Consider the following 27,466-nt stretch of genomic DNA (forward strand, 5'->3'; position numbering starts at 1 on the left):
AGTACCATGCTGTTTTGGTTACTGTAGCCTTGTAGTATAGTTTGAAGTCAGGTAGCGTGATGCCTCCAGCTTTGTTCTTTTGGCTTAGGATTGACTTGGTGATGCAGGCACTTTTTTGGTTCCATATGAACTTTAAAGTAGTTTTTTCCAATTCTGTGAAGAAAGTCATTGGTAGCTTGATGAGAATGGCATTGAATCTATAAATTACCTTGGGCAGTATGGCCATTTTCACGATATTGATTCTTCCAACCCATGAGCGTGGAATGTTCTTCCATTTGTTTGTATCCTCTTTTATTTCATTGAGCAGTGGTTTGTAGTTCTCCTTGAAGAGGTCTTTCACATCCCTCTTTAGTTTAATTAGATCCCATTTGTCAATTTTTGCTTTTGTTGCAGTTGCTTTTGGCGTCTTCATCATAAAATCTTTGCCTGTGCCTATGTCCTAATTGGTATTGCCTAGATTTTCTTCTAAGGTTTTTACAGTTTTGGGTTTTACATTTTAGTCTTTAATCCATCTTGAGTTAATTTTTTTATATGGTGTAAGGAAGGGGTCCAGTTTCAATTTTCTGCATATGGCTAGCCAGTTTTACCAGCACCATTTATTAAATAGGGAATCCTTTCCCCATTGCTTGTTTTTTTCAGGTTTGTCAAAGAACAGATGGTTGTGGATGCATGGTTTTATTTCTGAGTTCTCTATTCTGGCAAGGTTGATGAGAAATAGGAATGCTTTTACACTGTTGGTGGGAAAGTAAACTAGTTCAACCATGGGGAAGACAGTCTGGCGATTCCTCAAAGATTTAGAACTGGAAATACCATTTGACCCAGCAATTCCATTACTGGGCATATACCCAAAGGAATATAAATCATACTATTATAAAGACACGTGCACTCATATGTTCATTGCAGCACTATTCACAATAGCAAAGACATGGAATCAACTCAAATGCCCATCAGTGATAGACTGGATAAAGAAAATGTGATACATATACACCATGGAATAGTATGCAGCCATAAAAAGTAATGAAATCATGTCCTTTGCAGGAACATGGGTGAAGTTGGAAGTCATTATCCTCAGCAAACTAATGCAGGAACAGAAAACCAAATACCACATGTTATCGCTTATAAGTGGGAGCTGAACAATGAGAATGCATAAACACAGGGAGAGGAACAACACTCACTGGGGCCTGTTGGGGGAGTATGGGGAGGTGGGAGAGCATTGGAGAAAAGAGCTAATGCATGCTGGACTTAATACCTACGTGATGGGTTGATAGGTGCAACAAACCACCAAGACACACATTTACCTATGTAACAAACCTGCACATCCTGCACATGTACCCTGGAACTTAAAATAAATAATACATTTTTTAAAAAAGATTATATCAACCCTTTGTCAGAAAACATGATGAAAATAAACCAGTAAAAAATGAAAATAAAAAAATAAAAAATGGCCAGGAGTGGGGGCTTACGCCTGTAATCCCAGCACTTTGGGAGGCCAAGCAGGGATGGATCACTTGAGAGGCCAGGAGATCGAGACCAGCTTGGCCAACATGGTGAAATCCCATCCCTACTAAAAATACAAAGTTAACTGGCTCACTTGGGAAACCAAGGCATGAGAATTGCTTGAACCCAGGAGGCGGAGGTTGCAATGAGCCAAGATGGTGCCACTGCACTCCAGCCTGGGTGGCAGAGTGAAAGTCTGTCTCAAAAATAAATAAATAAATAATAAATAAATAATTTTTATTGTGGTAAAAACACATAATATAAAATTTAACATGTTAACCATTTCTAAGTGTAAAGTTCAGTAGTGTTAAGTATATTCACATTGTTATGTAACCAGTCTCCAGAATTTTTTCGTCTTGCAAAACTGAAATTCTATACACATTAAACAATTCTCCATTTGCTCCTTCCCCCAGTCCCTGACAACCAACATTCTACTTTCTGTTTCTGTGAATCTGACTATTCTAGATATTTCACATAAGTAGACTCATACAGTATGTCCCTTTTTGTGACTGACTTACTTCACTAACATAATGTCCTCAAGGGTACTCAAGGGTCATCCATGTTGTATGAAAGCTCTTTAGTATGTTCTAGTTATTAGTCTTTCGTTGGGTATGTGGTCTGCAGATATTTTCTTTCAGTTCATAGCGTGTATTTTCTTCCTCTTAAAAAGGTCTTTCATAGAGCAAAACTTTTTAATTTTGATGAGATCTAATTTGTCAGTTTTTCTTTTTGGGGATTGCGCTTTTGGTGTGAAACCTAAGAACTCTTTGCACAGCCTTGTGTCTTAAATATTTTCTTCTATATTTTTCTAAAAGTTTTGTGCTTTTACATTTTACATTTAGGTTTGTGATCCATTTTGAGTTAACTTTTATATAAGGAGTGATATTTAGGTCAAAAATCATTTTTTTGCCCATTTTTTATTGGGTTCTTTGTCTTTTTATTGTTAAACTGTAGGTGTTCTTTATATGTTCTGGATACAAGTGATCCATCTACTTTCTTTTTTTAAAAAAATTCCAATGTCTTTAGCTGCCTTTATCTTCTTAATAGTATCTTTTAATGAGCAGATTTTTTTAATTTAAAAAAATTTTATGGGTACATAGTAGGTATATATATTTGTGGGATACATAAGATTTTTTTGCACAGGCATGCAATGTGAAATAAGCACATCATGGGGAATGGGGTATTCATCCCCTCAGCATTTATCCTTTGAGTTACAAATAATCCAATTACACTCTTTAAATTATTTTAAAATGCACAATGAAGTTATTATTGACTGTAGTCTGCCTATTGTGCTATCAAATTGTAGGTCTTATTCATTCTTTCTAACTATTTTTTTGTACCCATTAATTATCCTTACCTCCCCTCCCACCCCCCACTATCCTTCCCAGCCTCTGGTAACCATCCATCTACTCAATGAACATACATTTTTAATTTTGATGGAGTCTAATATATCATGATGAAGATTAAAATTAGTTCTTTTGTGTCCCAGCTAAGAAATCTTTTTATATCCAAAAGGCATGAAGATATTCTCCTAAGTAGTCTAATTTTTATGATTCTGTCTATTACATTTAGGGCCATGACCTATCTTACATTATTTTTATGTATGAGATAAGGAGGGAATTGAAATTTTGGTTTTTATTTTGGATTTGTTTTTTCCACACAGATTCCAGTTTTTCCAGCACCATTTATTAAAAAGGATTTACCTTCCTATTGAGTTGACTTAGTGATTTGGTTCAAAATTAGTTGACCATATATATGTGGGTTTATTTCATGACTGTATTCTGTTCTGTTGACCTATGTGCTTATCCCTATGCCAAAACTACACTATCTTTATTCCTGTAAGTTTACAATACATCTTGAAATCAGTTTATTATGTTAGTCCAACTTTATTCTTCTTTTTCAAAATTGTTTTTGTTATTCCACATCCTCTGCATTTCTATATGAATTATAGAATCAAATTGTCAATTTCTTCTTAAAATCTTGTTAGGATATTGATTGGGATTTCATTGAATCTGTCAGCAAATTTAGGAAAATACATATTTTAACAATATTGTTCTAATCCATGAATATGGTATATTTTTTCTTTGATTCAGGTCTTCCTTAATTTCTCTCAGCAGTGTTTTATGGTGTTAAGGGTAGAGATTTTATATATCTCATTCGATTAATTCTGTATTTGCTTGTTTTATTGTACTGCAGATGGTATTGTTGCTAAATTTTATTTTCAATTAATCATTGTGAGTATATAGAAACACTATAGATTTTTGTAAATTTACCCTGTACTCTGTGACCTCACTAAATTCACTTACTAGGTCTAGCAGTTGTTTTTCGAGATTCCATTCACAATAGCAAAGACATGGAATCAACCTAAATGCCCATCAGTGATAGACTGGATAAGAGAAAATGTGATAGATATACAACATAGAACACTAGGTAGCTATAAAAACGAACGTGGTCATGTTCTTTGCAGGGACATGGGTGGAGCTGGAAGCCATTATCTTCAGCAAACTAATGCAGGAACAGAAAACCAAACACCACATGTTCTCGCTTGTAAGTGGGAGCTGAAAGACGAGAACACATGGACACATGGAGGGAAACAACACACACTGGGGCCTATTGGGAGGCTGTGGGGAGAGGGAGAGCATTATGAAGAACAGCTAGTGGATGCTGGGCTTAATACCTAGGTTATGGGATGATCTGTGCAGCAAATCACCATGGCACACATTTATCTATGTAACAAACCTGTACATGTACCCCTGAACTTAAAACAAAAGTTGAAGGAAAAAAAAGATTCCATGGAGTTTTCTATACACACAATCATGTAATCTGAGAATAAAAAACTGTTTTGCATTTCCTTTATAATATGCATGCCTTTTATTTCTTTTTCTTGCCTTATTGAAATACTTTCATATTGAATTAAAGTGAGAGCGGACATGCTTGTTCCCTGTCTTAAGGAGAAAACATTTGTGATTTCACCATTAAGTATGGTATTAATTATAGATCTTTTGAAGATATCTTTGATCAAATTGAGGAAATTCCTTCTATTCTAGTTTTCCAAAAGTTTTGTCATGAATTAATGTTGAATTGTGTAAAATAACTTATTTTGAATCTAATGAGATAAGATTTCTCTTTTTTTCTGCTAATATGATAAATTACGTTAATTAATTTTCAAATATAAAACAAACCTTACATTCCTGGAAAAAATCTCTCTTTTGGTCATGATGTCCTTTTTACATATTGCTGGGACCAATTGATTAATACATTATTATGGGTTTTTGCATCTCTGTTCATAAGAAATATTGGCTTGTAATTTTTATTGTCCTGTTATGACATTATAATACTGTGTTATGCTAATTACATAAAATGTATTGGGAAGTGCTTTCTCTATTTTCTGACTGTATGCATAAGGTTAGTATTATTCTTTCTTAAATGTTTGATAGAATTCACAAGTGAAACAATGTGGACTGATAATTTTTTTGTGGAAACATTTTTTTATTAGAAATTCAACTTTTTAATGAGATCGTGTCCTTTGCAGGGACACAGATGGAGCTGGAGGCCATTATCCTTAGTAAACTAACACAGGAACAGAAAATCAAATACTGCATGTTCTCATTTATAAGGGAGAGCTAAACGATGAGAACGTATGGACACATAGAGGGGAACAACACACAGTGGGGGCCCAGGAGGGTGAAGGGTGGGAGGAGGGAGAGAAGCAGGAAAAATAACAAATGGGTACTAGGCTTAATACCTGGGTGAGGAAATAATCTGTACAACAAACCCCCATGACACAACTTTACCTATGTAACAACCCTGCACATGTACCCCTGAACTTAAAATAAAGGTTAAAATAAAATTCAACTTTTAAAATAAATATGGGAAAATTCATTTTTTTTCTATTTTACTTTTTGTCAGTTTTGTTAATCCATGGCTTTCATGAATTTTTTCCTGTTTGTCTATTCATTGGCATAAAGTTGTTCATGATATTCTCTTATGTTGTAATGCCTTTAGGGTTTACAGTGATGCCCTCTTTATTCCTGATATTTGTATCTTGTAACATGGCAGGCTTGAGATTGCTATCTCTAGAAAGATCTGCTTACAAGATTGGCACTTGGCTGTTATCTGGGAACTTAGTTTTCAGGAGGGTTCCGCCATTCTGCAACTGATAAGAGTGGCTCACTATATCTATACTTTACAAATAAGTGCTTTGTGATAAGAATCTGCTTTCTTTCTGGGTTCTGGAATTTGGGTCCATGGTAGGTAGAGGACCTGTGTGAGTGATCTCCCAGTAAAAACCCTGGACATCTAGGCCCAGGCCAGCTTCCCTGGTAGACAACATTTCACACAAGTGTTGTCACAATTCATTGCTGAAGTAACTATTTCCTGTATGACTCTATGACTCCACTAGGAAAGGACTCTTGGAAACTTACAACTGTTTTCTCCAGGTTTTGCTCCATGCCCCTTTTCCCCTTGCTGATTTCGTTTTGTGCCATTTCCTTTGCTGTGCCCAATTTTCTGTTGCCTTTCAAATAAACTTTTCACCTCTCATATAATTTTTTTTCACTTTAACATTCCCATTTTTAAATATAGTTTTCATTTATATGCTAAATTTCTCCATCACACTTATTGTTCACCTTTCCCACTGCCCTTTTTTTTGAGATAGAGTCTTGCTCTGGGCCCAGGCTGGAGTGCAGTGGTGCAATCTCAGCTCACTGCAACCTCTGCCTCCCAGGTTCAAGGGATTCTCCTGACTCAGCCTCCTGAGCAGCTGGGATTATAGGTGCCTGCCACCACGCCTGGCTAATTTTTGTATTTTTAGTAGAGACAGGGTTTCACCATGTTGGCCAGGCTGATCTTGAACTCCTGACCTCAAATGATCCACCTGCCTTAGCCTCCCAAAGTGCTAGGATTACAGGCGTGCGCCACCATGCCCACTGCATCCAGCCCTGCTGTCTTTTTCTAAGAGATGAGGACATGTTTTGCTTTGTCTAGGAAAACGTTTGTATTTTTTCTTTCACATTTATTTATGAATAAGGAGGAAGAAAGTAAAGTAATATAAAGCAGAATGGACCTAGGGCACACTCAGTCTACTGTTAGGCCTCAAGTGTGGGGATCTGAGTTAATATAATCTGTAGTTACCAGGGTCTAGGCTTTGTTGCAGCTTTAGTTAGGGTCTATTTAATGCTAGCCACTGATGCAGTGGCTCACACCCATAATCCCAGGACTTTGGCAGGTGGAGACAAGAGGATAGCTTGAGGCCAGGAATTGGAGAACAGCTTGGGCAGCATAGCGAGACCCTATCTTTATAAAAAATATAAAAAATAAAATTAAAATTAAAAATGTTAGTTTCAAACATATTGAAGGTGGGAACATAACTTTCTCTTGATGACAGAACATTGATGAGACTGGAGATTACTTTATACTTTATATCCTAGCCACCAGCTTTCTCAACCATGAGAAATCTGTATCTGCTTCATAGCTCAGCTGCCAGGTTCTGGGTAGCTGTCAAGTTCTCTTTTTTTTGCCAGTCCCACTGTTGCTTTCCATGCTTCAGTAATCTCTCTCTTTCTTGCTGCCCTGTCCCATCCCTTGGAACATAGCTGCAGAACTTTCCATGAAGGATTGCCATGGTCGGACTTATCCTAGTGTTCTATTACTCTTCCCTCAGTCATCATCTGGTTATGGGAAGGCCATGCCTCAGGGGTCCTCTCTCAGCTCTCTTATCTTAGTCTCAGCCTTTGGTGTACTACACTCATGCATTAGTAAGTGCCCACGGGAAGGGACTGGCAGATAAGCACTAAGTCCCTCTATGGCCGAGGTTTGTTTAGATTCTAATTTGTCATGTAATACACAGTCACTAAAAGTTCCATTTCCATTGGTATTCTTGATACCCTTGTCAAAGATCCATTGACTGTATATGCCTAGGTTTATTTCTAATCTTTTCTATTGGTCTGTATGTCCCTTTATGTCAGTATCATACTGTTTTGATTACTGTCATTTTGTAATATGTTTTGAAAGGAAGTGTGAGGCCTCCAGCTTTGTTCTTTTTCAAGATTGCTTTGACTATTCAGGGTCCTGTGGGTTCTATACAAACTTTAGGATTGTTTTTTCTATTTCTATAAAAAATGTCATTGGGATTTACACAGGGATTAGATTGAATCTGTATATTCCTTTGGGTAGTATGGACATTTTAACAATATTAATTCTTCCAATATGTGAACACGGAATGTCTAATTGTGACTTTTTATGTTAATTTCAGCAATGTTTTGTAGTTTTCAGTGTACAAGTTTTTGATCTCCTTAGTTATGTTTACTCCTATTCTTTTTGATGTTATTGTAAATGTAATTATTTTCTTAATTTCATTTTCATATTATCTGTTGTTAGTGTATGAAAATGCAATTGACTTTTGTATGTTGGTTTTTTTTGTATCCTGCAACTTACTGAATTTGCTTATTAATTCTAACAAATTTTGTTAAAGAATCTTTAGAATTTTCTAAGACATAAGTAAGATCATGTCATCTGTGAACAGACAATTTTACTCATTCCTTTCTAATTTGGATGCCTTTTATTTCTTTCTCTTACGGATTGCTCTGTCTAGGACTTCCAGTATTATCTTGGGTAGAAGTGGTCAGAGTGGTCACCATTGTCTTGGTCCTAATCTTAGAGAAAAATCTTTCAGTTTTTCACCATTGAGTGTGATGATGTTAGATGTGAGCTTTTCATATATGGGCTTTATTAAGTTGAGGCAATTTCCTCCTATTAGTTTATTTCTAATTTGATAAGAGTGCCAAGAATACACAATGGGGAAAGAACAATGTCTTCAATGGTTTCGGGAAAACCGAGTATGCATATGCAAAAAAGATAAAATTGGAGTCCATTTTACACCATATAGAAAACCAACTCAAAATGGGCTAAGGACTTAAAGATAAGACTGGACACTGTAAAACTCTTAGAAGAAAACATGGGGGGAAGGCTTCATGACATTGATCTTAGCAATGATTTCTTGGATATGACATCAGAAAGCACAGACAACAAAAGCAAAAATAGAGAAGTAGGATTACATCAAATTTAAATACACCCAGCGAAGGAAATGCACAGCAAAGGAAAAAACTCATCAAAGTGAAAATGCAACCTACGGGATGGGAGAAAATATTAATATTTTTAAACCATGTATCTGATAAGAGGTTAATTGCTATAATGTATAAAGAACTCTTACAACTTAACAGCAAAAAAACCCCAAATAACTCAATTTTTTAAAATAGAGGACTTTGTCTTAGTTCATTTTGGCTGATATAACAAAATACCTTAGATTGAGTGGCTTTTAAACAGCAAAACTTTATTTTTCATAGCCTGGAGCCTGGGAAGCTCAAGATCAAGATGCCAGCAGATTAGATGTTTGGTAAGGGCCCACTTCCTGGTTCATAAATGGCAATCTTCTCATTGTAATCTCACATGGTGAAAGGGACAGTGAGCTCTGCAGGGCCCCTTTTATTAAAGCACTAATCCCATTCATAAGGACTGTATCCTTATAATCCAATCTCCTCCCAAAGTTCCCATTTCTAAACACCATCACATTGGGGATTAAGGTTTATGATGGTTAATACTGAATATCAACTAGATTGAATTGAAGGATACAAAATATTGATCCTGGGTGTGTCTATGTGGGTGTGTTACCAAAGGAGATTAACATTTGAGTCAGTGGGCCAGGAAAGGCAGACCCTCCCTTAATCTGGGTGGGCACAATCTAATAAGCTGCCCACTTGGCTAGAATATAAGCAGGCAGAAAAATGTGAAAAGAGAGACTGGCCTAGCCTCCCAGGCTACATCTTTCTCCTGTGCTGGATGCTTCCTGCCCTTGAACATCAGACTCCAAGTTCTTCAGTTTTGGAACTTGGACTGGCTCTCCTTGCTCCTTAGCCTGCAGATGGCCTATTGTGGGACCTTGTCATCATGTGAGTTAATACTTGATAAACTCACACACACACACACACACACACACACATATGTATAATATATATATAATATATTATATAATATATATATTACATATATAATATATATTACATATATAATATATATTAATATATATTATATAATATATATTTATAATATATAAAATATATTATATATTATACATTTTATATATAATATATATTATATATATATATATATATTCCATTAGTTCTATCCCTCTAGAAAACCCTGACTAATACAGATTTTGGTACCAAGAGTCATTCTAGAGAAACAGAATATTAAGGATGGAGTTCTTTCATTGGTTTTGGGGTTTCTGCAGTTGGCTGTTTACTATGATTAGGACTCCAAAATGCTAAGGACTCTACTTCTAATAGTATGGAGAACACTGATAGTCCTTGGTGTGAATTGTTTAGAGAGTTATGCAAAATAAATGCATTTGACACGCCTGATTCATTACTCAGGCAAGGAGTTTAGTAACTCTCTATATAATACCTTTGACCATATGTGGAGAACCAAGGAACATAATGAAGCTGGTTGGTTGCTGCTAAGTTCCATGGACAAAGTGATGGAGAAAAGGATGAACTCAGCAATTCTATCTCCCGGCTTCAGAAGCAGATACTGAACCTCAAATCTGCTAAGATTGCCCAGAGCGAGAGCCTTATCTCCTGTAGAGAAAGAGCTGAAATTGTGGAAAAATAGATACAAGCTCTTATGCAAGTAGCTGACCTGCAATCAAAGGTGCATGCACAGCCTCGCCAGGTGTCTACTATTAAAGTGAGGGCATTGCTTAGAAAAGAATGGGACCCTGCAACTTGGAATGGGGATGTGTGGGATGACCCTGATGAAGCTCGGGACACTGAGTTTGTAAACTCTGATGAACCTTTTTTGCCAGAAGAAATAGCTTCCCCTTCCCCATCCCCAGTAGTGGCAACATCCCCTCCCCAACCCATGCTGCCATCAGCCCTTCCACCTTTGTCTGAGGAAATAAACCCTGCGCTGCCTAAGGCAACAGTGATGGCCTCCCCTGAGGCAGTTGCCAGGCAAGATAATGTTGATTCTCCTCAGGAGCCACCCCCAGCGCCTCTGTTTGCTTCTAGACCTGTAACTATATATATTTTCCATTAGTTCTGTCGCTCTAGAGAACGCTGACTAATACAGGTTTCAACATATGAATTTTAAAGAGACAAAAACATTCAATCTATTGGAGATGTAAATAAACATTTCTCCAAGGAAGACATACATACAGACAACAGTATATGAAAAGATGTTCAACGTCAATAGTCACCAGGAAAATGCAAATCAAAACCACAATGAGATATCATCGCATACCTGTTACAATGGCCATTACAAAAACAAATCCTATAACAAGCGTTGGCTAGGATGTGGAGAAATTGGAACACTTGCACTCTGTTGGTGGGCATGTAAACACTGCAGCCATTATGGAAAACAGTATGGAAGGTCCTCAAAATATTAAAAATGGAACTACCATAGGACCCAGAAATCCCGTTTGCGAATATGTGAGTTGGAAGGAGCTAATATAGCCAGTGGCTAAGGATACAGGCTCTATAGTCAAACTATCTGGTTTCAGAACCTGTTTTAACCACTTACTAGCTACGTGACCTTCAGCAAAGTACATAACTTCTCTGTGCCTCAATTTCCTCATTTATAAATTGAAGAAAATAATAGTACCTCCCTCTCAGGATTGTTTTGGGGCTTAAATATGATAATCCACATAAAGTCCTTAGAACAGTGCCTGGCATATAGTGAGCACTTAGTCCATACTAGGTGGAGATGTGCGGCAGGCAGTTGGAGATCCACAGGTAGAGACAACAGTTGTCGCCATGGGGATGAATGTGAGCATCCAAGAAGCATTCACAGAGCAGGGTCCTCAACCAGGTCTATAGATGAGAAGCACCTGAGGAGCATTTTCAAAGTACATGGGGGTTCACAACCCCAGCCCTCATAGGCTGTGATTCTGTAGTGTTTATTCTCTAAAATCTTGTTTTGATATATATCCCTAGTGGAAAGCCACTCATATGGAGCAAAAAGTGACCCTAGAAGAAGTTTCGCAAACAAGTACAGCATTTCAGAAGTGGACAAAGGGGATTGGGAAGAAATGAGTGGATGGTAAAAGGATGATAGAGGACAGCACAAATGGTGTGTGTGTCTGCGTTGTCTTTGGGCTTGATCCAGTGTGGCTGATGTGTGAATCCAGGTGTTGGTTCACCCCAGATGTCAACCCAGGCAGAAATCTGGACCTAGATTCGAGTCCCCTTGATGGCTGAGGGTTTCATAGAGGGCTCAGAACTGAGGGATCCAGAGTAAGGTCCTAGAAGGATGAGGAGGAAGGTAGCCAGGTGGCACCTCTGACCAGACTTTTCAGAGTCAAGGAGGTGGCCAGGGTTCCCCAAATTTTGCTGTTTTAGCAAAAATATTTTTATTTACAATCAGGGCCCACAGCATGAGGTCATTCCAAATATGTACATTGCTTGATGTCCTGGGCCTGGGCTTTACCATTCTTTTTGATTCTCTCAGCTCCTGGTTCATCACCAAAGACCTATGGATCCAAGAAAAATTCCAGTTAGTGGATTGTCAGTGCTGAACCCTGGCAAACCAGGTAACAGCTATGGTCCCAGGAAACTGAAGACAGTCTTCAATCCATATTTACTGAGCATGTGCCGTGCATTCAACTCAGCACTGAAAGATAGGAATAAGGAGAGGAAGTGTGGACACGCTGTCACCAAGAAATTGGTGCCTCCTTCTCCTCCAAACTGGGAATAAAGAGCAAATCTCTATAGTTTGTGTCTAGGGGGAGGGGAAGCAGAGAGAACAGAAAACAATACATGCCTGAACAGGTCGCTGCAAACTCTGCCCAGAGCCAGGAAAAGTGGCTGAAGCTCAAAGAGAATCCTTAGGACTCTTCTGCACCTTTGTAGGACTGAGGTGTGGACTGAGAGGCCTCCCTGGGTGGAGCACACTACCATTGCCATCATCAGGACTATGACACCTTCATTCCTAACAGTTAGGTCAAGGACCTCTAGTATTGGAATCAGATTCCTAGACCTGCCCCAAATTTCCAACATCAAAACCTTGTTGGCAGAGCCCAGAAGATTTGCATTTTTAAACAAGCTCCCAGGTGGCTATGTGACTAAGCACAGCACTCAGCCTAGATTCCTCACATTACAAGGCCAGAAAGAGGATCCAGCATAATGCTAAGAGGTCAGCACACCAAGAAAATCCTGGGTTCTTCATTCAGGAAAGCCGCTGGCTGGCTGAGGCCCCCAGTCACATTGTGGACATGCAGTACTTAGCCCACTGCACTTTGTCCCTGCCACACATTCTGAGATGGGATGAGGGGGAATAGAAGTAGGGTGCTGCCATCAGACAGACTTGAGCTCCACATCTAGCTCTGAATGTAGCTCTCTGAATTCTGGCAATCATTCCACGTTTTTGAGTTTCCATTTCTTACTATGAAAATTGATCATAGTATCTTTTTCCAAGAGTTTTGTGGGGATTAAATGATATAATGCATATCAAGCCCTTACCACAATGCCTGGTACAAAGAAAGCACCAATGAACATTACTTGATACTAATTTATCAACAGACTGTGACCTCACAGAGGGCAGACAACAAACCAGACCTGGTCCACAGAGGGCACTCAGTTAGTGTTTGTGGAATGGAAGAAAGCTATTAATTCTGTTGGCACTAAACAAAGATCTGAGATTTCTACAAATATAAAGTCCACAAATAGATAACCATAGAAAGGAATTGGGGTACAGCTGCCCTTCCCCCACTTCCATGCCCCCCACCCCATTTTCTCCCCTCCCCTTCCTGTCCTTCTACTACTTCTTTTTTTTTTTTTTTTTTGAGACAGGGTCTCACTCTCACTTTGTCACCCACTCTGGAGTGCAGTGGCACAATCTCAGCTCACTGCAGCCTCAACCTCCTGGGCTGAAGTGATCCTCCCACCTCAGCCTCCTGAGCAGTTGGGACCACAGGAATGGGCCACCATGCCCAGCTAATTTTTGTAGAGACAGGGTTTTGCCATGTTGCTCAGGCTGGTCTTGAACTCCTGGGTTCAAGCCGAGGCAGAGGTGAGGCAACGCACCCAGTGATAGCCCTTCCTTTCTTTGTATATGACTTTTCTCCTTCATTTTATGTAGTTATAATAATAACAAAAGTTACTGATTACTGTGTGCTAGCCACATGTCAGGCACTGTCCACTGTCCTCAGCTCTGCAGATGTATTATCCCAGAGAATCCTCACAACAACCTGGGAGGCTGACTATGGCATGATCTTCACTTTAAGATGAGTAAACTGAGGAACGGGGAGGTTAGGAGACCTTCCCCAAGTCACACAACCTGAACATGATGGAACCAGGAAGGGAGGCCAAGCAGACTTTGTGCTCCAGATGCTGAAGGAGTGTGACTGTGTGTGTGTGTGTGTGTGTGTGTGTGGTGTGCAGTGTGTTTGTGATGTGGTGGCTATGTGTGTATAACATATGTATGTGTACACAGTGTGGAGTATGGTGGCTATGTGTGCATAGTGTGGTGTGTCTGTGGCGTGATGCATGTGGGGTTGTGACGTGTGTGTGTGATGCGTGCGTGTGTGTGTGTGTGTGTGTAGGGAAGGTCAATGGTGGAGTGTGGAATGCTTGCCCTCTGCACCTGCCCCACCTGAAGCCCTTGCAGAGTTACCAAGTTCCAGCCCTACTGACCTCTCTCTTTCATCCTTGCTAACAGGAAGAGAGATCCTGCCATGCTGGGAGGAAGGGGAGAAAGCAGCCAGGAGGCCAAGGCAGGAGGATGAGGGTCAGCTATGAGAAGGAGTTGGGCTCTTCTGCCCCAGGCCTTTCCTCATTCTGTCCCTTCCTTGGTCTTGTACGCACCAAGTCCCCAAGACACCACCAAGAGTGTTTGCCAGGTCCCGTGGCTGTGAGCATCTCCTGGATCAGCCTGAACCCATGGCATTGATGGGCTGCTTGTCCTAGCATGAAGTTCCCCCAGCCTTGAGGCTGTGATGCCAACAGGACAGTGCAGCCCAGCACGCTGCCTGGTCTCACCCTTGCAGCAGACTCTCTCCCACCGTTTCATGAGTTTGTCGTGCCGCTGGTGTGCCTCAGATCCAGGCTAGAGGGCATCTGCCTGGTGCTGCACACCAACGATGGGTGGAGCTGGGCTCTGCAGCCCCTCTGCATGGCTGCCCTTGGAAGCATCCTGAATGCAGTGCTGTGGGTTCCAAAGGGCCAAGAGGATCCTCTTGTACTCCCTGCGGAAGTTTTGGTTCAAGAGCCCATAGACAATGGCATTCAGGCAGCTGTTGAAATAAGCCAGTAAGTAGCTAGTGACAAATAGCGCCTCGGGGATCTGGGGAGCCATTTCTTGGGGGTTGATGGCCACAGCGAGGCCGATGCAGTTAAGTGGGGCCCAGCAGATGGCAAAGATCACAAACACCACGAACATGGTTAGAAAGCTCCGCAAATCACTGGGTCTCAGGCACAGCCTGCTCTCTGGCTTGGCTTTCCTGCGGGCCTGGAGCACCAGCACCCAGATGCGCAGGTAGCAGAAGGACACGACAGCGATAGGGAGGAGAAAGTGGATGACCACTACTGCCGCCGTGTACTGGGTGCTGGCCGTCTGGATGAAGGTGCAGGAGTAGATGCGTGGGTCGTACTCCAGGGACCCCACAAAGAAGTTGGGCAGCAAGGCCACCACGGTGAGGAGCCAGACGAGGCAGATGTGCAGAGGGGTGTGCCAGCGCCGGTAGATTCGGTGGTAGGCCACGCTGTGGCAGATGTAGCAGTAGCGGTTAATGGCGATGGCAGTGATATTGAAGACAGAGCCGATGACGCTCAGGCCCATCACAAAGGCGCTGGCCTTGCAGTGCTCCTCCCCCAGGGCCCAGCCGTCATAGAAGATGGCCACGAGGATTAGCGGGTAGGGGTACAAGGCCACCACCAGGTCAGCCAATGCCAGACTCACCAAGAACAAATTACCTGAAGCAGCAAACAGAGCAACAGTCAGCACGAGACCCCATGACTTAGATTCTGTAGAACATCCTACCCTCCACGAAGTTACTTTTGGCAATATGAGTGGCAACCAAGTGGCTCATAGAGGCACAGAACTGAAGACTCAGATTGCATTTCTGCCATTCACTAGCTATATGACTGAGGCAAGCTGTTTAGGCTCTCAGAGCCCCATTTTCCTCATTTGTGAACTAGGGGCAGTGATACCTACCTCATAGTATAGCTGTAAGAATTAATGATACAAAGTGCTCAGGGATTTAACAGGTGCTGACACATGCTAACTGTTTCCATGATAGGCACAGATGCTCAGGGGCTTTGTATCATTTAGGCTCCAGCAAAGATTTCGGAGGAGGAGAGTCTGAAAGTCAGGAGTGTGGATTTCTCATCACTACCATCCCTCCCTGTCATTCCCTCACCTCCCCGCACATCTCTCTGGCAGTCTCCTTATGCATTTTCTCCCCACTGGTTAACAGGCTACTTTCTAAGTGTTTTTAAGTGGGTTTTGTAAATATGAATTGCATTTTGCAGCTGGACTAGAAGAAAGGTGTTGAGAGTGGGAACCATGTGTTTCTGGTATTCCCCTTTGTGCTCTGTCTGGGTCCAGTACTCCCAGCCTTGTGGCCATGTTGACAGACACTTGCAGTAGTGGCACAGAGCCCCAGCCCTGTGGGGTGAGAAGGGGCTGTCAGCACTCCTAAGCTCACAGCCTCTGGGGGGCCTTCCTGCTTTGCCTGCACCATGGTGGCCTTCCTGGACTATCTAGGCATTTATCCTTTGAATGGAGCCTTCTCCAACATCACCAAGCTTGGTCAACCAGAGAGAGCCTCAGGAAACCATACACCCATCAATTAATATGCTTCAGGTATGTTCTAAGCTAGAGTCCTAGGGTGGAGGCAGGGCTTACTCCAAAAGAACACAATCTCTGCTCCTCAAGTGTTTGCATTCTAAAACCAACACTGACTCATGAATAGAGCACCGAGAACCTAAAAGTTTGGGGAATACAAAGCTCATAGTGTGAGCAGTTCCATCACTAATACCAATTGTCTCATTCACCAAGTGTTGTACTTTTTGAATACTTACTGTATGCTCAAAAGATAACAGACTCTCCCTCCAGCAGGGGCCCTGAGTGATGCAGTGTGGACTGGGCATGGTCTTTCAAATTTTCTGGTCTCTTGCCACATGGTGAAGCCTCCAGCCTTAGGGTGGCTGAATGCAGAGGGTGGCTGGGATGGTGTGCAGGAGGAACTCCCAAGTCAGCAAAGACACAGACATGGAAACTCCACAGCCACCATGTGTCTGTCCCATTGCCACAGAGGCTGTGGTGGCTTCAGGGGACCAGAGGATCAGGAAGGTAGAAAGAGCCCCCAAAGCACAGCAATTGGAGAGGCCAGGCTGTGTGTGGATTCCATGGGGTACAGAAAAAGGCAGTCTGAGAGCCGCCCAGGTGGGAGTTCACCTGAGTCAGCCCTTCAAGAGAAGTAGACGCCACACCTGGACTTATTCACCCACAAGGGTAGGAAAAGGACTGCCTCCAGCCTTCCCACATTCACCCCATCTCAAAGAAGATTCCCCGTAGCATGGTCCTAATGGAGACGGGAACCTGAAAGACCCTCAGGCAGCCTTCATGAAGGGCCTATTTTGGCCTCAGAGGAATGGGGTCAACCCCACTCAGAACCCACACAAGTCTACTGGAATCCTAGGAGTTCTCAAGATCTAACTATAATACTACTGTGTCCACAGCTAGGTTAGGAAACCAGGGAGACAGGATGTAACTGAATAGAAAGGAGATTGTCTGGACAATTAAAGCGCTTGTGAGGTAGTGAGTTTCCCTGTCGCAAGATTGCCCAGCAGGTTGGATGGCAAAGGAGAATCATGACTCGATTGAACTGCTGGATTCCTACCTACTCTACTATTTACAGATTTATTTACTTCATGGGTTAAAAATGGCCTCATTTCCTTTCTGGTTGGTACAGCAAGGCAAAAAATGTGCAACAAGGACCTGCTTGGGATGTGGAGGGGTTTCGTGCCCTTTAATTTAATTCTCAGCCCGCTGGCTGTCTCCATCACTGGATCTCCAGCTCTGACTCACCTACACAGACCTCACTTGGTTCCAAGAACACAAGGGATTCCCTCTCTCACATTGCTTGTCTTCAGCTGAATCAGGAGCCCTTGTCTCCTGAGAATTTTATGTGTCCTTTTGAAATCTGGAGGGTTGTGCTGAAGTCAGAGATATCTGGGATAATCTGACTCCTGCCACTTTCTGGTTGAGTGAATTTGGGCGAGTTCCCGAGTTCCTTTCTTGGTGACTATTCCTTCATGAGCTCCTTTCTTTTCTTTCAGAGCTCTGCCATCATTTCCCCCTGCACACTCATAGGGTTGGTTCTGTGAAGAGAATCACTTCTCTCCAGCACAGGAAGATGAGTCTCCACAGGACCCGCTGGGCACCTGGCCCAGCAACACACAAGCTCTTGGCACTTGCAAGCTGAGCAAAGAAAGTCAAGAGCTGCTGGGAGCTGGTGCCAGCTCTGCCAGCTGTTTCCCTGTGAAGGCAGAGTCAAGTTCTGCTGTGTTAATGTGGCTTATCCCCTAATAATGCCCCAGAGGGCTGGCAAACAGCTTGTAAATAGTAAGAAGAACACATTCAACTCCACGTGGAAAGTGATTCAATTACTATCCCCTATTACTCCGGCTGTTCCTAAAAGGCTGAAATCAACCACTTCCTGCTGTAGATTCATCTGCCCAGACATCCCAGTGTCTCCAGGCTTTCTTGGCACAATTCCAAATTAGGTGAATAAAATTCGTGTTTTGTCTTCCATCTATAAGAAGCCAGGTCCTATGTGGATGATAGTCAAGGGGAGATCCAGTTCTCCATCCATTTCTTCCCCAGACAGGTGAGAAATCACTCAGTATGCACACAGCACTGCAGTCACCCTGTGCATAATGAATATTTATGTTATGGCGTGACTCGTTTCCATCTGCCTCCAGCAGATAGGGTGTATTAGTGGAGAGAGGCTTTGACAACAGGGCTTTGTTTACTAACATGGAATCCCCTTCAGGATTCATACGCAGAGCGCGTCTCCTCTCACACACACAACCATCACAGTCTCCTCCCTCTTCTCTTCCTCTCTCTTTCTTTCTGGAAAATCTATTTCTTAATGGAGATCTGGTAATCTAGGAAAGAGCCAGCCAGCGCTGAGCTATCTAATATTCATCAGATAGGAGAATTCTGGAAGGTAAATCTCCCTGTAACCCTTGCCCCCATTCTCTGTGCTCACCCTGCATGCTCAGAAGAAAAATTTGGTTAGACATAAATTCTCCTTGGTCATTGAGCTAAAAGACCAGATAGAAAGAGAGAATCATCAAGTCATTTATGTGACAAATATTGTTGAGTATATACTAGGTTCTGCCTTTGACTATGCCAGATGGACAGGCTACCTCCCCTTACAAAGTTTATGGTCTCTTAGAGAAGACCATTAAACAAATAAAAACAAGGTGCCAAGAGGGATATGTTGGGGAAGTCAGCAAATGATCTATATTTTCTAACAGTGTTAAACTTTCTGTGCCTTGAGGTCTTCTTCCACCCTTCCATCTGTTCAAATGTGTAATATATTTATTGAGTGCCTACCACATTCAAGTAAGACACAGTGATGGATGAAACACATGGCCCCTGCCATTGAGATGCCCATGGAACTGTTAGGGAAGCAAGAGAAAACAGTAGCCATTCAATTAGGTGAGAGCTGGAAGAAAGGCCAAAACAAGGTGGTGGGAACAGTGGGGAACTTGTGAGTCAACTTGGGACTGCGGACAATGGCAGGATATGGGGCTGGTCAGGCAGGACAATTCACCAAGGAGCCAGACAAAATTACCATGACTTTTGCAACAGACCTCCTCACTCTCAGAATGGCTGTTTACCTCAAATGAGATCTTATATGGGAAAGGTCATGAGAAATAACAATAATCACCAAATTAATGTGAGATATTCTTATTATATTCTGGGGATAGGCATTTGAAATAATTGACCATATAATTTATTCACAACTTGACTTTCAAACAAACACTAAAACAATGCATTTATTGTAAGCTCGTAATTAAATTCCCAAATCTCTTGAGAGCAGATATTTTTTCTTCCAAAGTCACATATTTATGAAAATCTTAGGATGTATGGATGAATCATACAAGAGCTGAGTTGAAATCTAACTTTGATTTAATTAAAAAACAAAAACTGGCTAATCAATAGTGTACACAGATATATATGGGGGTATTTCAACCACTTAAAAGAAGAAAATATATTTAAGAACATAAGCATCCATTTAAAAACATAACTAAGATGCTATTACAAAACATTCTTCAATAACCATCAAAAGAGATCATTTTGAAATTCTGATAGGTAAACATTTTATTACTTTACACTTAATAGCAACAAAACAACAATTAATATAACATGGTAAAGTTGATAGTACAGTTTTACATAAATGGACTTCGTTGTTTTTCACAAGAATTCCTTAAGGTTGACAGCATGATTTCTGTTTTACAGATAAAGAAACAGACACCTAGTTTGTGTGAATTGCTCATAGCCATAACACAGAAAGATTGAGAAAGAACAAGAAGAGGAGAAAACCAAAGAAAAGAAACATCAAGGGAATTAAGAGAAAGGGTGTAGAGAGTTTCTTGGTCATCTACAAAAGTGAGAAAGGGCAGAAAAGTGCTCATTGGACTTGGTAGTTAGGAAGTCAGTAGTGACATTAACAAGAGCAAATTCTGTTGAGAGCCTGGGGATCCAGTTTTGCCCTGGAGATTGCTCTATTGGTGTTGCCTTCAAGAGAAGGAGATAGAGAGTGGCGCTTAGGAAGGAATATCCCTTTGATAGGGGACTGTGGAGGGCTTTTTTTGCCTTTTCTTTCTCTCTTAAAGGAAAGAGATTTGAATCTGGCATATAACAAGCACTAGTAATGTTAGCTATTATTTGTTATTACTGTTTTATATTATTAGCTGTACTGACAGATCAAGAAAGAGGCTCATAAGGTTGGACTGGGATCCCTGTGAGATAAGATGTGAGAAGTAGTAGGGAGATGAAGATGAAGAAAGTAGGACATTCCTTCTAGATGGTAAACTCCCTAAGAACTGGGGCTTTACTTCCCAATTCTCTATCCTCTACTCCTCCAGCAGTAAGTATTTTAAATTGAAAGAGCCAATAGGAGCTTTCAGTATTCTCTGAATTTTGTGGTATATCATATCCGAATGCAGAATCCAGCTTTCTGGAGATAAAGACAGTCAAACATTAAAGTCTTTATACCCTTGAGTCTTTATACCTTGAGAGTTACATGGAAAGAATTAAAGAGGATTATTAGCTTTCCTGATTATTCAGCTAAAGACATAATTATGGGATTTAAAAACTGTTCATTTTTGCTCAGTGAAGAGGCAATAAGGTATTCACAGCTGAAATGCAAAGTTGGACAGCTCAAGAAATAGGAAGGAGTCCAAGGTTACCCAGTTTGGTCTTGGGCTGATAATGGCACTCTAAACATTGCAGGCTGAGCAGGTCAAAAGACACCTGACGCCAAGTGACATCTCAATGAGTGGTCGGTGGTAGGATAGAAGCCTTGATGGAGTGGGCTCCACTTCCTTCTGTAACTCCTGGAGGGTAGGGGCTGTGGGCCTATTAAGCATTTCACTCTAGGCCTTCCAGAGCCTTTGTTCAGAACCATGCTGCTTATCAAGCATCATTTGCTGACTCAGTCAACAAGTAGGAAGAGAGGAGGCAAAGAACAGGGGCACAGTGCAGGCTCTTTTCTAATCTAACTGGGGAAGCAAAGCACCTGCCTAGGCAGAATATTCCCATCAGGAACCTCCCAGGCAGTTACTGGTTCTGGATAGGAGATGGTGTGAATTCTTAGCATCGCTGGGGGCCTGGAGGAGGGGCAACTTTGCCAGCATACAGAGTGACCTTGGACAAAGATATGTGTGTTCAGCAAGCAAATCCTCCATGTTTTCCTAGGCAATCTTAACATCAAATAGTTCATATATTTCTGCTTTACCAATCATCAGCATACCCCAGAAATGCCAATTTGTGCACTCACTAAACCTCCCAGACAGCCTCTTTAACCCATTTGCAGCACAAAAATCCATTGTCAGACCACAACTTCTGACTGTTACTTGGAAAATTAAGGTGGTTGTGCCTATGGAGCCAGGAATAACTGGTGTTGTTATGACTTCCTCTCTGATAATGGAGAATACTTGGATGTTACAGTGAGAACATGGTTCTCTCAGCTCTCTTATATGGCCTGTATATTACAGGCAGCTTAAAAGTGGCAACCTCAGGCCAGACCAAGAAAGGGGCTGTATTAGTCCATTTTCGCGCTGCTGATAAAGACATACCCAAGGCCGGGCACTGTGGCTCACACCTGTCATCCCAGCACTTTGGGAGGCTGAGGCGGGTGGATCGCCTGAGGTCAGGAGTTTGAGACCAGCCTGACCAACATGGAGAAACCCCATCTCTACTAAAAAATACAAAATTAGCCAGGTGTGGTGGCTCATGCCTGTAATCCCAGCTGCTCGGGAGGCTGAGGCATGAGAGTTTGCAGTGAGCCGAGATCATGCCATTGCACTCTAGCCTGGGCAACAAGAGTGAAACTCTGTCTCAAAAAACAACAACAACAACAAAAGACATACCCAAGGCTGTGCAACTTACAAAAGAAAGAGGTTTCATTGGGCTTACAGTTCCACATGGCTGGGGAAGCCTCCCAATCATGGCGGAAGGCAAGGAAGAGCAAGTCATGTCTTACGTGGCTGGCAGCAGGCAAAGAGAGAGAGCTTGTGCAGAGGAGCTTCTCTTTTTCCATCAGATCTCACAAGACTTATTGACTATTGTGAGAACAGCATGGGAAAGACTTGTTCTCATGATTCAATTACCTCCCACCAGGTCCCTCCCACAACACGTGGGAATTCAAGATGAGACGTGGGTGGGGACACAGCCAAAGCATATCAGGGGCAAACTCCCCGAGAGGAATCACTAGGGTACAACCATGGCATGGCTGGAAACTGCTGAGCAACTTTACTCACACAGGAGAATCACGGAACAAGCATGCCTTCATGCAGAAGGTGCCAATAGTCAGCTTAACATGAGATATACTCTGGGCTGTTCTCAAAGCAGTTCAGTTTCATGAAAACCTGTATTGATTACTTATGCAGTGCTGAGTACTGTAACTGAGGTCTATCCCAGCTCATGGAGCAAAATCAATTAATTTTCCCCCACTACCTGGTGTCTTGTCCATTTCCAATTTGTTTCATCAGAGATGTGTTCTGTTCTTACTATGTGTCTGGCTCTGTGGACAGAAACTGAATAAAAGTGTCTGCTCTCAGCAGGTACACAGTCCAGCGGGGAGAGACAAAGAACAATAGTACAGTGAGGGGGATGCTGTACTGGGGAGGGCACAGGTATCTTAGAAGCCCAACAAGGGAGACACTTATTATCCCCTTCATGGTATTAATAATCAACATTGATAATCCTTCAGGGGAGTTGGGGAAGGATTTGAAGGAGGGGCCGCTGTTGACTGGGCAGAAGAGGTTGAGAAAGTACATCAGGGAGTGCAGACCCTTTGGGAAGTAGCAGCAGCTCACTGTGGCACCGGTGAGAGGAGGGCAATGAGGCTGTAAGTTAGGTGGGCTAGGCCAGCCACAAATGGCCTTGGGAGCTGTGCTCTGGTGTTGGACACTGTTCTGGAGATGAAGGGCAGCCACTGAAGACAGGGCAACTCTTGGCAGTGGTAACAGCGGCTGGTGGAGGGAGCAGGAAAAGCTCTCAAGCACTATGGATAGTGTTTGCTCAAGAGATGATGAAGGCATGAAGTGGGGCAGTAAGAATAAGGAGGCAGGAAAGGGAGAAATTGAGAAATAGTGGAAGGTAAAATCATTAGGACATGTGGAATGAAAGAGTAGGAGGAACCAAAGATGACTTTCAGGGCACAGGTATCCGGGAGATGAAGAGAAAAAGGAGATCCAAAAACTAGCACCAGGTTAGCTGAGGGAATGAAAGGTCCCACAGAGGGAGTGGCCCTCAGTGTCACACACAGCACAGAGGAACATTTCCAGAGAATGGAGCCCAGAGGACTGAGGAAGGATGGGAAGCAATGGGGTAGAGCCAGTGGATGTCCACAACTACGTTAAAATGTCTGGCTGAAAAGAGAGGGAGAGAGTAGTGATGAAGTTAGGAGGACATGAAGTCAAGAAAAGAGTCTTTTGTTCTTTTAAAACAGGAGATTTTGTGTATCGTGTGTGTGTGTAAAATGGAGGAAGTTTCCAGAAGAGAGAAAGGAAGAGCTCAAAAATGCAAGAGATAAATATTAGCGAGGTGTAGCTCAAGGGTCAGGGCAGCAGTGGTGAGCCCAGGAGGAAAAGTTCTCAACTGCTCTCAGGAGAGTCCAAAGTGTGGCAAGTCCCTGGGAAGCACACTCTGACAAGCGTGAGGTGCCAACCCAGTGCCATGGGCTGTGCAAGACTCTGAGAATGTAGCAAAGAGTGAATGCACTTGGCCTTACCTTTTAAGTTGGGTCAGAGCCCTGACCCTACCTCCCACCTTGCATCCACTCCTCCATGTCTGCCTTTCTCTAGTGCTATCTCTGAAGTCAACCCACCACATGCAGCAACAGAAGCTACAGATAGGGTATCCCTGAAAAAAAAGGACAATTAATCTAACCACTCACCCTGCCATCAGGAGCGGCACTGTTAGGAATGATACAGATCTGCCCCGTAGAGGAACTGGTTTGCGATAGGCAAGTAAAAGATACTGGTGTCTCCTGGGAAACATGCTAAGACCTCAATGTGGGCTATGTATCTTAGTTATTGGAAATATATGTATTCTCATTGTCACAGACTTAATTTTTTAATACCAATGATTTAAGGAGCCAGACTTAAGTACAGAAAGGTCTGAAGAAGCGTTTCTTAAATTAAATCCAAACTCTTCAGTAAGACAAGGCCTGATTAAGAGTAGAATGGGTGCTAACTATTCAAAGAGCTCTAGGTTTTAAGCGCCTTTTGAAATCTCACTCTGCTGAGATCATTTAGTTCAAGTCAGTACTACAATTATTTGTGACTGTCACCAATAAAGCCAGAGGTCACGTAAGAACTGGTTAAATTGCAAGACTGCAGCAGTGGCAGGAATTGATGTCATTTAGATATAGTGTTATTATTTTTTTTTTCGGGTGCTGGGCTGTAGCGGACACATCTGGAGGTAGGAAAGATAGAACAGAGGATATGCCAGCAATTTAACATGCTCATGACCTTCCCCAGCAATGCTCTCAAATTGGTAAGGTTTCTGCAGACCCTGCAAGGATTGCAGAAAAGGCCAGCCCTCTGTAGGATGCAGGAGGGGAGGGGTGCTTTTCTCCTTTCAGCAAAAGGAAGCAACTCCTACTTCCCTCAACCACCTTTCTCATGGTGGGCAATCCAAATCACTGAGCAGGGAGCCACGGCCTGACAGACCTGCTCTAAATACTCAATAAGTCAGGGACAGAAGGGGCCAATGTCAGAACCAGGAGGGCCCATTTCTCCCCCATAGAGCCAGGAGTTGTCTCCCTTTTGCCTCCCTGTGCAGTAAATGAATGTTTATGATGGCTGCAAGGGACAATGTGTCAAAAATATTAAATGCAGTTTGCTAATCATAACCTGTTTTTCCCTAATATATAAGCTTTTCTTCAAAGGACACAATATTTTGAACAATGTATTCCAGAAAACAGCCACCACTACTGAAGTGAGTTAGAAAGCTTACTTCTTCTTAATAATGTTATGTTTCCCATATGATGGCTGGATATTCACAGTTGGAGGAGTTTCTTGTTTGTTTTTTTAGATAAAAGTCCTAGAGTCGGCCAGGCATGGTGGCTCATGCCTGTAATCCCAGCACTTTGGGAGGCTGAGGAGGGTCAGGAGTTTGAGACCAGCGTGGCCAACATGGTGAAACACTGTGTCTACCAAAAATATAAAAAATTACCCAGGAGTGGTGGTGAGTGCCTGTAATCCCAGCTACTCGGGAGGCTGAGGCAGGAGAATCCCTTGAACCTGGGAGGCAGAGGTTGCAGTGAGCCTAGACCGTGCCACTGCACTCCAGCTTGGGTGACAGAGTGAGAGACTCCATCTCAAAAAAAAAAAAAAAAAAAATTCTAGACTCACAGGCCACACCAAATACATATTACCATTTGCTAAAAACGGTCTGACTCCTTAGAAAAGCATTTTTAAGCTATACAATTGTTTTTCTGCTGCTATCTTTCCATTTTAATTCACTCTAATATTTGAATTTGCCCCCAAGGCCCAACTTGAGAAACTGCAAAATTAACAAACAGGTCACTGAACTCCTTCCTAAGCTGAAATGGTCATCATGCCCCATGACCTGTGAGGGCGAGAGTTCAGATACTGCCCCCCACTCTGGTTTTGTTTCTTTGAAGATCTGACTAGGGGAATATTGAAATGAGAGTGGATTGAAATAGGAAAAATATTTTCAGGATTATGACACGATTTAGCCAAATCATTGCTTTAATTTTCACAGTTAATCCCAGGAATTCCCAGTCTTCAGAAAAGACCACAATATTTCAAAGCAATTTAGTTCAGTCCAAGCAGAATCTGCAATTTCTGCATTTACACTCTGTCAACTGGAATTGGGTCTTCAGATGACCTGGAGATAAGTTTTTGACACAAAACCTACTGAAATGCTTCCATTGATTGACTCATTTTTTCAGCAAGGATTTTCTAAGCAACTACTACATAAAGCTACAGTGCTTGGCAAGGAAGGAAGTGGGGTGTCAAGTACAGGTGGTGAAATTTCTGTGGCCTGATGTGGGCACCTCTGGAAAGGCACTCTTTGGAGCACGACGGGGTAGCAATGGCATCCAGCAGCGTGGGTTCCCACAGCGCCGGCGCCCGGCCAAAAAGCGCGCCAGTAAAACTTTCCGCAATTCCCTCCGTGCCAAGTGCATCCTGGGCAGCCGCACTTCGGAGGGGCAGAACTCACCTTAACTTTTGAGTGCAGAGTCAAACTTCGTGACTAGGTTAGAGTGAAGGGAAAGGGGAGCCCGGGCTGAGGAGGGAAAAGGCAGCGCATATCCCGGGGTCAGGGACAAGATCAGAGGACAAGGAAGGGCCCGATCCCGGCACCCAGCATCAGGAATGGTGCTCACCTGCGTTCCGGAGCTTGCGGTTCCTAAGCACGGAGAGGATCACCAGGAGGTTGCCCACGACGTCCACGGCGGTGGTGACGATGAGCACCACGGATAGCGCGGGAGCCACCCAGGGAGGTCGAGGGGTCCTGGAGGGCCGCGCGCTGCCAGCCCCCGACCAGCCCGGGCGCACTGCCCACCCGCCGGCCTCGCAGCAGTTGGTGAAGGAGCCGTTCTCTGACATCGCAGACTCTCCCGCGCTGCGCTTTGGCCACCGCGCGGCCCCGGACAGCCGCAGGGCGCGCGCAGTACTGAGCCGGGCGCTATCTTCCCTGCCCAGCTCGCGTGTGCAAGGGAGGAGGCCAGTGGGGAGGGGTCTGGAGGAGATAACTAATTAAGCGTGGGCAGGGGATGGAGAAAAATATAGGAATGGGAGGAGGACTTGGGGTGCAGCCGTTATAGAAAGGAGTGCGTCCCTCAGCGGTGCGCTCAGGAACAGCTGGGACCGCACATCTGTCTCTGCCACCGGGAGCTCAGCAGGTGCCTGGCCCACCTCAGGCTGTGGAGCGCGTCTAGCCTCTGTCCCTGAGTACATAGGCACACCCGAGACCCCGATTTCCTCCACAGCGTCCCCAAGAGAATCTGTGTCCAGGTAGGGACGTCCAACCCAGGTTGATAGACTGGAGAAGATGCTGATGGTCGGGACCTCCCATCAGTTGTCAAGAAAGGCAAGGTTTGACGTCCTATAAGAGAATGCAACTCCTAAGATGTGGGGACAGAGTCCAGAACAAAGTAGGGTAGACTGTTATATTCTAAGGAGCTGCAGAAAAATAC

At 42.9% G+C, this 27,466-nt stretch overlaps 1 protein-coding gene across 1 annotated transcript; it reads right to left on the minus strand.

Moving 5' to 3' along the window:
- Positions 1 to 14,122: 14,122 nt before the first annotated feature.
- On the minus strand, positions 14,123 to 26,973 carry MTNR1B (melatonin receptor 1B). Its single transcript, XM_030829598.1, has 2 exons — positions 26,654 to 26,973; positions 14,123 to 15,461 (listed from the first exon to the last, which is right to left on the minus strand). The coding sequence occupies exons 1-2, from the start codon at positions 26,874 to 26,876 to the stop codon at positions 14,596 to 14,598; spliced, it is 1,089 nt and encodes a 362-aa protein (XP_030685458.1). The 5' UTR covers positions 26,877 to 26,973; the 3' UTR covers positions 14,123 to 14,595.
- Positions 26,974 to 27,466: the final 493 nt, after the last annotated feature.

This window comes from Nomascus leucogenys, chromosome 15, assembly GCF_006542625.1.
Source record: "Nomascus leucogenys isolate Asia chromosome 15, Asia_NLE_v1, whole genome shotgun sequence".
Taxonomy (NCBI): domain Eukaryota; kingdom Metazoa; phylum Chordata; class Mammalia; order Primates; family Hylobatidae; genus Nomascus; species Nomascus leucogenys.